Genomic DNA, 12556 nt, shown 5'->3' with positions numbered 1-12556 from the left:
AAGCATGCCAAAGAGCTGTTTGTTCATGATGCTGACAATCTCTGCTTAATTAGAGTTTGTTGTGACATGTGAGTGCCACTTAAATCATACAGTTTTATAGATGATAAAGTAGACTTTGCTCGTGGAGATAAAGAGCAGGACTAATTCTTTCCCTTTTTATCCATGAGCATTCTTCTATTTTGTTCTATTTTAAGCCCTCATTCTTGATAAACTATGTACTTGTATATATTGGTATGGTACTCATACATTATGGTACTCATAATGATCTAAGAAGTCAGCATCTAGATTCTTGCCAATGCAGTTATTCTTTACATGCAAAAGACAGAGCTGGCTTGAAACAAAATGTAATATTGTACTTCTGTTTTGTCTTCCTGTGCTTGTGGGCTGTTTTAAAAGCCAGTAATATAGTAGCCACAGGCAAAAGGAAATGTGTCCAGAAACCTGGCTTATTTAATTAGTGCTAGTAAACAACCAGAGTTTAAATGTAATTCTTCCTCTTTAAAAAATCCTGTAAGTCTCAGTGCATTTAAAGCTCAATATCGTTGAGAGAGCTGAGAATACTGTAGCAGGACTTTAGTCATCATCCACAGAGAAGGGCTTGGTCTCTTTGAGGCATTCAAGGGAATGGAAATTACTTGCTTTAAGGTTTGAAATTGTCAAGCAGAATTTAAAGTGATAATTGGCAGGTCATCAGCTACATGGATTCTGAAGTTGTTGGAGTTGCAGTAAGTGATTCAAGATGAGTTTTCATCCAAGGCATCTGTTGTTCTTTGATACAGCATTTGTTGCAACCCTGGGCTTCTAGTGAAGGTTTTAACTTAAAGCACACCTTTCAGAACTCTAGATTTCAATCCCCAATTGTAGTCTGTTTTCGGTAACAATTAATTAGGGTTGCCAAGTCCAATTCAAGAAATATCTGGGGGCTTTGGGGGTGGAGCCAGGAGACATTGGGGCGGAGCCAGGAACAAGAGTGTGACAAGCATAATTGAACTCCAAGAGAGTTCTGGCCATCACATTTAAAGGGACAGCACACCTTTTTAAATGTCTTCCTTCCATAGGAAATAATGAAGGATAAGGGCACCTTCTTTTGGGGCTCATAGAATTGGACCCCCTGGTCCAATCGTTTTGAAATTTGGGGGATATTTTGGGGAGAGGCACTAGATACTATATTGAAAATTTGGTGCCTCTACCTCAAAAAACAGCTCCCCCAGAGCCCCCGAAACCTCCAGATCAATTCCCCATTATACCCTATGAGAAGACGTTTCCCTCTCCACCCCCCGCCCCCCCGCCCGTTTCTGGGAAATCTGATGCAGGGGACAGAACTCACTCACCTCCAGAGGTGCAAAGGCACATGGTCCTTTGGGGGCGTGGCTGGGCTCCCCTCCCTTCACCGGCCAGCTGACTGGGGGCGGGAAGCAGCCTGAGAAAACGGAAGAGCTCTGGCTGCTGCGATCGGGGCTGGGTGCGAAGGGCTGCCGTTCTCCCCCCCCCCCCCGCTTTCCCTTTTATGGCCAGCGGGAGGAGGAGGCTCCAAATCGGGGGTCTCCAGGCCTAGCGGGGGATTTGGGACCCCTACAATTAATTAACTTGTGTTGTTAAAAAAAAAGTTTCACATCTTTGTTGTTTTCCTGTATATATCATTTATTTATTTGATTTGATTTATATCCCACCCTCTCTGCTGAAGCAGGCTCATGACCTGTAGTTGTCAGATTGTGTCTGATAGTCCATGCTAAAGAGGGGACAGAAAGACCATCTAAGCCTTGAGCCTTTTCTCTCCCTGGTTACACACTGTTTTCCATCCAGCATGGCTGACTTCAGATGCAATTTTCAACAAAATGATGGGGGATGGGGGGGGGAGTTTTCTCAACCAGTGTCTTAGCTAAAAGGTGTACAGAGAAGAATATTACACAGTGGTTCCCTTTGTTCAGGAAGAAACATATATCCCAGAGGATTTTTAAGGTTCTTTAAGAAGATTATAATTTTTTTGACAATAAGATATTTATCCTGTTCTCAGTTGTATGCAGGGAGAGAGACTGTGTAGTTATTGAAGGAAAACGTGGAAGAAACCTTGGACACATTGTGACCATACATATATAAAGAATACTGTTTATAATTTATATACAAAATAACAGGGTAATATCTAGGTTGGTCAGAACAGTCAACTGTTTCTCTTCCATTAAGGCAAATTTAGTAAAAGTGTTAAAATAAAGCAGAGAAGAGGAGGCATAACTGTGTTAACAGTTAACAGCTACCTGTGTTAACAAGCTATATAGAACTATTTGGTCATCTTTTTCATGTAATGCTTTTGAAACCTTTGGACAACACCTCAAATTAAAGGCAAACATTACTTTATCTCTGGTTTTTGTGCTCTCAGTTCGCTTCTGTGCAGTGTGGATTTCTCCCTAGTACTACATTAATCTGTGAGTTTAGTGCCTTGTTTTCTAAGGAGGCTTTTTTCCTTTTATAAAACTTCATGTTCCCTGGAGATTTAAAATTTTGACCCCAAAATGGTACTGCTTAGCTGTCTAGAAGAGTGGGGGATGGACTAATCCTTAAGTTCTTGTTGGTCATTCACAACTGAAATTACCACAGAAAGATTTTCAAAGGATAATTTGAATTAGTAGTCATTCCTTTTTGTTATGTGTGGGGCAGGGCTGGATCAGGATGAGGTTTTTTTGTTACTGCATTTTCAATTGGCAGGGTTATTATAACAGTTTTAATTTTCTGTAAAATCTTAAGACTGTAACTTCAGGGAAGGGTTTGGGAAGTGAGAAAGAAGGGAGCGGGAAACCTGAGGATTATATTACATCTCATTGTATGATTGTATATGGAAAAGTCATCTGGAATAGTTTCCAAGTGTCTAGGCAGCTGGTGGTCTTCAGACCTACACAAAACTAAAAGATTTTGGGTTCCAGGAGGGGTACTGACCAAGGCCTCATAAGGACCCAAGCAAGCAAATCAGGTAAAAATCCAAGGGAGACATGACAGAGTCATGGCGGGAGGGGGCTGTGTAAGGAAGCTTAAAAGTGCAGAGCAGGTCAGATTACTAAACACAAATTGGAAAAATGAAGGCAGCTTTTGTTATAGGGGCTCAATAATAGAAACAAAAGTTGGATTTTTATAAGGCTAGAGAGAGGAAGCAGAAGTTCAGCTGGAGTCATGAAGTAAGCCCCTGCATTGGCTTGGAGGGGAGAAACTTCAAATCAGGGAGGAGGTATGTCCAGGAGTTGCTTTCAGGCTGGATGGAAGTATGAAAGGTAAGGACATCTTTTGGAATAGCCTCTTAAAATACAGGCTGAGATCACTGGAAGTCCTTTCTTTGAGACAAAACCAGAGTTGGCCCTAGACTATCTGGCACCTTAGGCAAGGCCAACTTCTGACACCCCCACCCCCCACACTCTGATAACCAATTTTCAAAAACAGATGAATTGTGGGGGACTTCAGTGAGGTATATTGCCATAGAAATGGAGACACTGAGAATTGAACCTGAGGTCTTCTGCATACCAAGCAGATTCTGTACCACTGAGCCACAGCCCTTGCCTTCTGGTCATGCAAAAGGTTGATTTTGGATCGGCTCTGATGTCTGCATGCACAAGGATCTGTCTGTCCCCTACCAGACTATGCTGTCTGGATTCCATTTCCCCTGAGCCACTAAATTCTGCCATGGCTCCTTCCTGGGTCTTATGAGTTTTGTGCCAGTCCACCAGGTCATACCCTGTAACCCAAAGGTTTTTTTTCCCCTCATCATTTTCAGTACAAACATGGGCATAAATCATGGGCAAAACAGCATTATGCAGACCTTGTTCACAGGCAGGAGTGTCTGTTTGGTGCCCCTTCATACATGAATGGATGCCACATATTTGTAGACATCAGCATAACATGGGTCCTTCTCCCACATCTGCAAAATATAACAAACCTATAACAAGCAAGATAACACTACCCATTTCGCTTCTGCAGACTGCAAAATATCGCTGGAAAGGAAAGCAATGGTAAAAGTAACAGAGAATGCCTGAGCACATGCATAGAGGACCTCTCACCTGTGCATTAGCCACAGCAAGATTCCTACCTCCTCAGATTAGGAAACAGGGCGGGGGCACAACTTCTAGTAGTGACAACTTCTTCACATGCTAATATGAACATAACCTCAGCAGATCTTATTTATGCTTGAATTCAACCCTATCCAGAAATGATAAGGGGGTTATAATAAAGTTTTCAACTGATCAGCTCACATGCAGTTGGTTTTCTCTCTTCAAAAATACTAGAATTGGTGGGGAGGGAGGTTTAAGGTGCAGTTAAGTAGACAGATAGGATGGAAGTGGGCCAGCAGCAGTGATGTGACATCATTGAGTCACATGGCACCCTAGTAGATTGCCAGATTTGCTTAGTGGCAGGGCTGGCTCTGGACAAAACTGAGAAAAAACAGCAGAGTTTTGTGCATAAGGGCCAGCCCTGGTTAGATTGAAATGCTGAGAACAATTGTCATGGAGACAGACAGTAACCTTTGGGCTTTTCTTTTGTCCTAGACTATGCCTTTTCATGGTTGAGTTTGCTGGCCATTTTATTTATTAAAATTCAATCAGGTAGAATGGTCTCCTTCCTGTTCTCCTAGCCAGTCTAGCCTGAGAGCCAGTTTGGTGTAGTGGTTAATTATCTGGACTCTTATCTGGGAGAACCGGGTTTGATTCCTCACTCCTCCACTTGCACCTGCTGGCATGGCCTTGGGTCAGCCATAACTCTCGCAGGAGTTGTCCTTGAAAGGGCAGCTGCTGTGAGAGCCCTCTCATCCCCACCCACCTCACAGGGTGTCTGTTGTGGGAGAGGGAGATAAAGGAGATTGTGAGCCGCTCTGAGACTCTGAGTGGAGGGCGGAATATAAATCCAATGTCGTCGTCTTCTTTGTATTCCTCATGCATCTTCCAACTGAGGCTCACCTGATTCTTTCAGTAAACAATTATTATCCCAGGGCAGGATGGATTTTTCTGAGTTGACAGGTTGTGTAACCTGGCTATAACCTAGACCACAAAATATAGATAAAATGGTCATTGCAACAATATTAAGGAGACTTTGATACATAGGGCCTCTGAGCTGACTACCAGATTTCAGACACACATACACCAGGTGATTAGCAAAAAAGCAAGACAGATGTTTAATCTTGATCTAAGGGTGTCTTTACTAAGGGGGAAAAAATTAAAGATCTGATGTTTCAGTACAGCTGCTGAATGCAAATCGCTTGGCAATGAAAACTGCATTTGTCCTTTCTACCAAACTTGAGAAATGATTCTCATGGAAAAATTAAACCTGATGCTTAGCTAAGCTTGATTCTTTTCCAGCAAAATGTATAATTCATTACATTTGTTAAAAATCCCAAGCAAAGATCTAGGATGAGAGCAGAAAATGAAATAGCAAATAGAACTCGCTTCTGTGTTTATATTATAGAACAGGTATGGCCACCGTTTGGCCCAAGTGCCAAAAATTGCAGTGTCTACCTGTGGAAATGTTGGTGTGCCAGCAAAAGGTGTGTGTGTGTGAGGGAGGGGGGAAGCATTGTACTTGTAGGCACACTTGGAAAAAGTCAAGTTCTATCAGTGTTACCAGCATCTCAGGGATCCACTTTGGACTTTTCAGGGGACTGTGCAGCTCTGGTAGGCATAATCCATTCTCCTGTACTGCTGTCCTTATTGGTGCTACTAGCACATTGGTTATGTAGGCACACATCAGGTTGTGAGTGTCAAGGCCACATAGTCTGATTTGCTGTTGTCAGCATGCATGCTATAGAATTAAGAAAGCTCTCAGTACAGTGATTGGCAGAGAATGAAAATAACTATGGAAGCAGTCTTCTTTGGGAACATATACTAACTTTTCTGATTAGGATATACCCCCAAGGAGATTATCTGATAAATCTCCTGTTTCCTCATCTGTACTCTCAATGCCCCTCTTGCCTCATGCAGCATGAAAAACAGACAGTAAGGCACAAGAATTTGGTCATTTCTGAAGATTTCTGGACTCTACCGAGAATTATTATTTTTAGCAATCAGATACGTTAAATTAAAGATATCAAGGAGCAGGAGGATTCAGTATGAATTTTGACTAATTTATTTCTGAGTATTTATCTGTGCTCAAGAGGAAGTGAAGGAGCCCATAAACTCCACTGGAGCTAGTAGTGGGAAGGTGGAAGGAAAAAGCAAAAGGTGGGTGAGATATATTTTAGGACACCACTTGCAAATCTTAGTCTACACTGGTAAGTTAGTTTGGGACTTTTTTTGAATTTTCACAAGATCTATAGCTGTTCCGTCTCCTTTTAATGAAACTTTAAATCTCCTGCTACAACTAGCTTACTATTTAATTTTAGTATATGCAAAGTGTTTCTGGGTTTGCTTGCTGATATGATTACCATGTTTGAGAAAGGATAACAGCTTTTTGTTTCCTCTGCATAGTATGCAGACTACAGCAACTCATGGAGAAAGTAGAGAAAGAAGTACTTTTCTCCCTTTCTCACAATACAAGAACTCGTGGGCATTCGATGAAATTGCTGAGCAGACAGGTTAAAACGGATAAAAGGAAGTACTTCTTCACCCAAAGGGTGATTAACATGTGGAATTCACTGCCACAGGAGGTGGTGGCGGCCACAAGTATAGCCACCTTCAAGAGGGGTTTAGATAAAAATATGGAGCAGAGGTCCATCAGTGGCTATTAGCCACAGTGTATGTGTGTATATAACATTTTTTGCCACTGTGTGACACAGAGTGTTGGACTTGATGGGCCGTTGGCCTGATCCAGCATGGCTTCTCTTATGTTCTTATGTTCTTATGGTTCTTACAATGTTTTTGGCAGGTTGCAGTTCACAGGGTTGATTCTACTATATAGCAGTGGTCCCCAACCTTTTTGGCCCCAGGGACCAGCCCCAGGGCCAACCTGCCAACTGCGGCCCCAGAACCGGTAGGGTGGGGGATCCAATTCGCCCCCCCCCCCCCGCGGCACCTCCTCCCTGTTTTTCTCCCCCCAGTTCACTGTCTGCTGATTTTCCCACTTACAGAGATTCACACTTACAAGGCATGTATAAAACCCTCCTGAAGGAGATCCATGACAATGGGTAAATGTACTCTGTGTGGAATGGAATCAACAGAAAACTCAGTCAGAAGATGTGTGTATGTTGGCACACTGTAGTTGTGGAAGCCATCACAATTCACTTCTCTACTAATTCCATTAGTAGAAACTTAGGAACACAGATGTCTCTTATAAAGTTTTACCATCCAGTGATTTTAAAGTATAGCTATTAAAATGGTTATGGAATGTAGAGCTGAATGACTTCACTCTTTTATTCCCCTTCAAGGCATTCCAGAATGCACATCAGGACAGGACTGATGGATGCTCATCTGTATTGCTTGAAGAAATACGTGGTAGACTTCCTTGTAGAAAACAGGTAAGAAAAGCCACTAACATCACATGTGTGTTTGAAGTGCTGTAATTATAACTCTGGAATCTTTTCCATCACTACATTTTCCTTCAGGAAAAGTCACTTCTCTTGCCTACCTTGGAAACTGGCCCACACTGCTTTGTGACTAGACTCTGATGTAATCTCCTTATACCCTACAGGTATCCTTATAGCATAGTGTGCAGTTTTAAATTGTGTGACATATACAATAGGATTTCTTTTCCATTTTCTGCTTCAGGACTTGCACCCTGTTAAGAGGCTGAGAGAAAAGACACCTTCAAGCCCTACCCCTGTTTCAGCATAATTTTTCTTATACTTCTGCTGCAGAGTTATGTGCATGTCTTAAGGTTTCTGCTCTTTTAACCCTTCTGTTTTTCTGGTTCTAGCAGCTGTAGAGTTCCTCACCTTCATTCTTGAGAGTAGTGTCTTCTGATGTACTTGTTCACTGTCTGCTGATTTTCCCACTCCAAATGGTCAAAGAGCAGCAGAAGGTAGATGCAGAGATCAGAAACAACAACTCTGAAACAAAGGGACAGGGGTTCTGCAGCTGCTGAACTGGGAAAGCAAAAAAAAAAGCTTTCAAAAGCTTTGTGCACATTCATACACATAAAGAGCAGCAATTATAGTTTTGTTGATTTTATTTCAGGTGAGGGCATCATTTAGAAATCCTCTGCTGCAGATAGTTTGTCTGTGTGAATGGTAGCAACTAGGCTGTCTGTTAGAAGCACACGTATTAACCCGAAAGGCAATTTGCTCTTCTCTCTTCCCACTCCCTTTAAAACAGCCAAACCACAACTAGTAGACAATCTTTTCTTCACAGAGAATATGGACTATAACTAACAGAAGGGACCTGGTGCTTTTCAGAGCTCAGTTACTGGACCTTTCCCCAGTTCCTACTTGTTCCTTGCTGGCTTCAGGAGTAGAAGATGCGAAGGGCTTATGGAGGCTCTAGTCTGAATATGTAGTGCATTTGTTCAAGCCACTTGATGTACAGTGAGTTGAATCCATAGGCTCTGCTTGCAGAACAGATCTTTCTTCCTGCTACAACCCATTGTTCACCCTGAAATGCTGATACTAGAGTTGGGGCACTCTAGGAATAGTATGGAGTGTGATGTGGATGTTTGCAGTGATGGAGGGAAAAGTGCCTAACTCCCACTAGTGGAAGACAACTTTGGGACCTCTTGCCAGCTTAAACTTATTTATTTATTCATATTTTTATTCTGCCCTTCCTGCAGCAGGCTCAGGGTGGATCACAACAGGAAAATAGAGTCAGCGACTCGTCACAGTAAACTTCCAATTAAGTATACCATTAATAAGAAACAAAACTGTTAAAACAATGACTAGAAGCAACAAGTGCATAAAGACCTCTTTGTGCCACAGAGATGGAGCCGAATGGACACTTCAACAAAATGGGAACTATAGCAAGGAGGCCAGCTGAAGTAGACACCCTTCACCTCACCCAAAAGCCTGGTGGAACAGCTCCGTTTTACAGACCCTGTGGAACAGTAAAGGGTCCTGCAGGGCCCTGATCTCCATGGGAGCTGATTCCACCCAGCTGGAGCCAGGGCATAAAAAGCCCTGGCCCTGGTCAAGGCTAAGTGGACGTCCTTTGGGCTAGGAATAACCAGTAGATGTTGGTCCAGTGAGTGCAAGGCTCATTGAAGCATATATGGAGAGAGGCGGTCTCTCAGATATGTTGGTCTCTGGTCGTGCAAGGCTTTCCTAGAGATGGGTGGTTGAGGAGAAGGATGAAGTGAGGGAATGGAGACATATGCTGAGATCTGAAATGCTTCCAAGGCAGTTTCAGGAGTGGACATATTCTCCTGAGATCATTTACTTTATGAGGTATTTGGACAGAGTGTGCTGCATCTGTGATCTGAAGAAACTACTCACTCTTGAGAGTGTTCCATTTCACGTGTGTATGTGCCTTAACACGTAGCAAATAGATTTTTCGTAAATACACAAATTACCTCAGTTCTTTCATCATTTATACACATCTCTACTTAAGGAAAAGCCTGATCCTTCTGCTGACTCGCTGCCACTTGGAGATTGGAGATTGGCACTTCTATTGGCACTGTCTGCCCCCCTCCCCCCCCAAAAAGGAAGGCTGAAATGAGTTTAGCAATGTATTTCCTTCCATTGATATAAGTAATAAATATTACTGTTATAATTATTGTTATTATATGGCAGTGTGTGTAGTGTAGTCAGGAGATCCTGTCTGACAACCAGAAGTGCTAGCTCTTCTAGCATTATGCACCACTAGGTGGTCAGCTAGACTTGTTCTTCACAATGAAAAAACAGGGATGGGGAGAAAGACTAAACAACCAGAAAACACCAGATATCTCCCTTGTATAATGAAAACAATGTACTAAGTATCTCCAACACATAAATAATACACAAAACACTAGTATTACTTATGAGAAAAATTCAAAATGTTGTAACACACACATTGTTGCCAATAAATACAATATTCTGGATATTGTATTTATTGGCAACAGTGTGTGCTACAGGATTTTGAATATCTGATGTTTTGTGGTTGTTTAGACTTGTTCTTAAGGCAAGGGACATCTCAGAGGTGGTTTGCCATTGTCTGCTGCCTCATTACAACCTTGGTATTCCTTGGAGGTCAGCAGTCCAAATACTAGCCAGGGCCAACCGTGCTTAGCTTCTGAGGTCTGATGAGATCAGGCTAGCCTGGGCTGGCCAGGTCAATTAAAAAAAAAAAAGGATGGAAATCACATTTAAAATTACTTTTCTGCCTCTCACACATTAGCAGGAAAGATGCTTGAAGTGGCACATGTAATATAGGACAGAGAAGTGCCCAGCTGGATTTAATTGATGGATTTGTCTAATTGTCAAGATCAAAGCAAGGTATTTAGAATCTTTACATCTACCCCCCCCCCCATCCTGCTTTAAAAAAAATGTAACTGTTAACTCCCCGCCCAACAGCGGCTGCAGTGGAAGGTGGAAGGTTACTACACTGCATCAATAATCTTGCTGCCTTAACAGATTTCTCTATACTGTGGTTTCTCTACCTATCTACTGGGGATTCCTTGTTTTGTAGTGAAGAAGTCAGTTTTATTCCTTTTGGGTTTTTTGCCTTTTTTGTGCACGTTTGTTTTGTCCATCTTCAAATCCCTCCTCTCCCCACCCCCTTGCAAGTGGACTATCTTTGACACATCCTGTGTTTTTACTTGAGGTGTTCTTACTATGATATGCAGACCACCCACTGAGAGGAAGAAAAACATCCATTTATGGAAAAAGAGAGAGATCCTGGCTCTAATGCTTTGCAGGAAGAAAGTTAGTTTATTTACCCCAAAAGCAGGAGTGTCTCACAGTTAAGCCCAAGGACATGGATTTCAGTGCTACCTGCTATACCTGCTGCAGTTACTGGAAGTGATTCAGTGCTTTAGAGAACTCTCCTAAGCAGGTCTACTGAGATTTTGTTATATGGGGCTTATTGTCAGGAAAGCATCCTTAGGATTGCAGCTGGGGTAGTACAAAACAACTAACTGTTGCTGCCTAAGCAGGTAATGGGAGTGTGACAGCAGGGCTGTGATGGGCAGAACAGGAAAATCCTATTGTGGTCTGCCGGGAATGGGGATACAGACCAGTACACATTATGTGAGGGATGGGAAAGGTGAGAGCCACGGACTGTGGGGGCATTTCCACAGCATACCCACTCATCCCTTAAAGGACCTGGGCCCTGCCAAAAAAGTAATGGGGCACCTGCAAAGACAGTAGTTGGTAAGCAGCCCCAGCCTGTCAACTGGTGGTAATGCCCAACAGGTCCGCACTGCATGCAGCAGAAAGGCTGCAACCACCAAGAATTGTTTTCTGTGGCCCCGGAAGGTAGGACCAGAACCAGTGGGTTGAAATTAAATCAAAAGAGTTTCTGGCTCAACATTAGGAAGAACTTCCTGACCGTTAGAGCGATTCCTCAGTGGGACAGGCTTCCTTGGGAGGTGGTGGGCTCTCCTTCCTTGGAGATTTTTAAACAGAGGCTAGATGGCCATCTGACAGTAATGAAGATCCTGTGAATTTAGGGGGAGGTGTTTGTGAGTTTCCTGCATTGTGCAGAGGGTTGGACTAGATGACCCTAGAGGTCCCTTCCAACCCTATGATTCTAAGAAAGGGGCCCAGGGAGCCACTGTTGGGGTGCCTTCCAGTGGGATGGCCATGTCACCAAGACCTCCTGGGCTTCCCCCACTGGTGGGGTTAGCCCTGGTAGGAGGTGTACAGAATTCTGAGCGATCCTGCCAAAGCCTCTTGATGTACACCTAGCTATTCCTGACATCCCTAACAGCAGCTAGGAGCCCCTCCAGGTGCCCAGCAGCCATCACCAAAGACACTGCCAACCCCGCTAAGAACTGGCAACCCCAGGAGAAAGTGTCTTTCCAGTTGTGACAGGTCTCCAGCTGTCCTCACATGGAAAAGAGGGTGTGAAGGATGGACTGTGCTGGCTTTTGCAAAGGGTTTTGATTCCCCTGTATCCTTGAGGCCTCAGTGGCCACAGCACTCAGAACCTGAGAGAGTTGCCTGTCTCCTTTGCTAATTCCTTCCCCATCCTCTACTACCCCCCTGGACAGCAAGCCTATATGCTACATCACCACCATCACCCCGCAACCATTGGCTCTGGGGACCCCTTGATGCCCAGCATCTAGAAAACAACCATCCTGGGTCCTGTGGCTCATATAAAAGAGATCGGGGTGCAAAGATGGTCTATGAGGTCAACAGTGAAAGTCCTGCTAGAAATCTGTTTCATCCACTTGCTCCCAGGGCTGTATATTTGGGTGAATCAGTGATGGCAAAGGTGGCACTGTGTCAAGTGGTACTGAGAGTGCATCAGGATTATTCTGCACTCTTGACAGCATCTGCCTGGACATGGCAGCCAACCAAGCCCTGTGTGAGGATATTGGGTGGCACTCTAGGGCCAGACCCCACATCCTGCACCATTACTGTCTTGCAGAAGGTGGTAATTTCCCTCCAGTTCCTAGCCACTAGATCCAAGGGGACATGGGTGAGGTCCTGGAGGTGTCCCAGTTGTTGGCAAACTGCAGCCTGCCCAACTTCCTGGATGCTACACTGGGCCATCTGGAAGAGCACAAGCAGTTTCCTGTGGAG

The 12556-nt window shown here is 43.6% G+C and overlaps 2 protein-coding genes across 2 annotated transcripts in view; both read left to right on the top strand.

Annotated features, from left to right (window-relative positions):
* Positions 1-12556, top strand: part of EIF2B3 (eukaryotic translation initiation factor 2B subunit gamma) — a 209080-nt gene that overhangs the window by 67677 nt on the left and 128847 nt on the right. Inside the window, exon 6 of the mRNA XM_060231736.1 lies at positions 7331-7420. Coding sequence (XP_060087719.1) covers positions 7331-7420 — 90 coding nt within the window. The remainder of the gene's footprint in view (positions 1-7330; positions 7421-12556) is intronic.
* The window catches only part of IPP (intracisternal A particle-promoted polypeptide), a 523673-nt gene that overhangs the window by 498946 nt on the left and 12171 nt on the right, over positions 1-12556 (top strand). The gene's annotated exons all lie outside the window — the stretch shown is intronic.

The sequence above is a fragment of the Heteronotia binoei genome, chromosome 2, assembly GCF_032191835.1.
Source record: "Heteronotia binoei isolate CCM8104 ecotype False Entrance Well chromosome 2, APGP_CSIRO_Hbin_v1, whole genome shotgun sequence".
NCBI lineage: Eukaryota > Metazoa > Chordata > Lepidosauria > Squamata > Gekkonidae > Heteronotia > Heteronotia binoei.
Note: the sequence above shows the minus strand (reverse complement) of the source record. Positions and strands in the feature narration are given on the sequence as shown.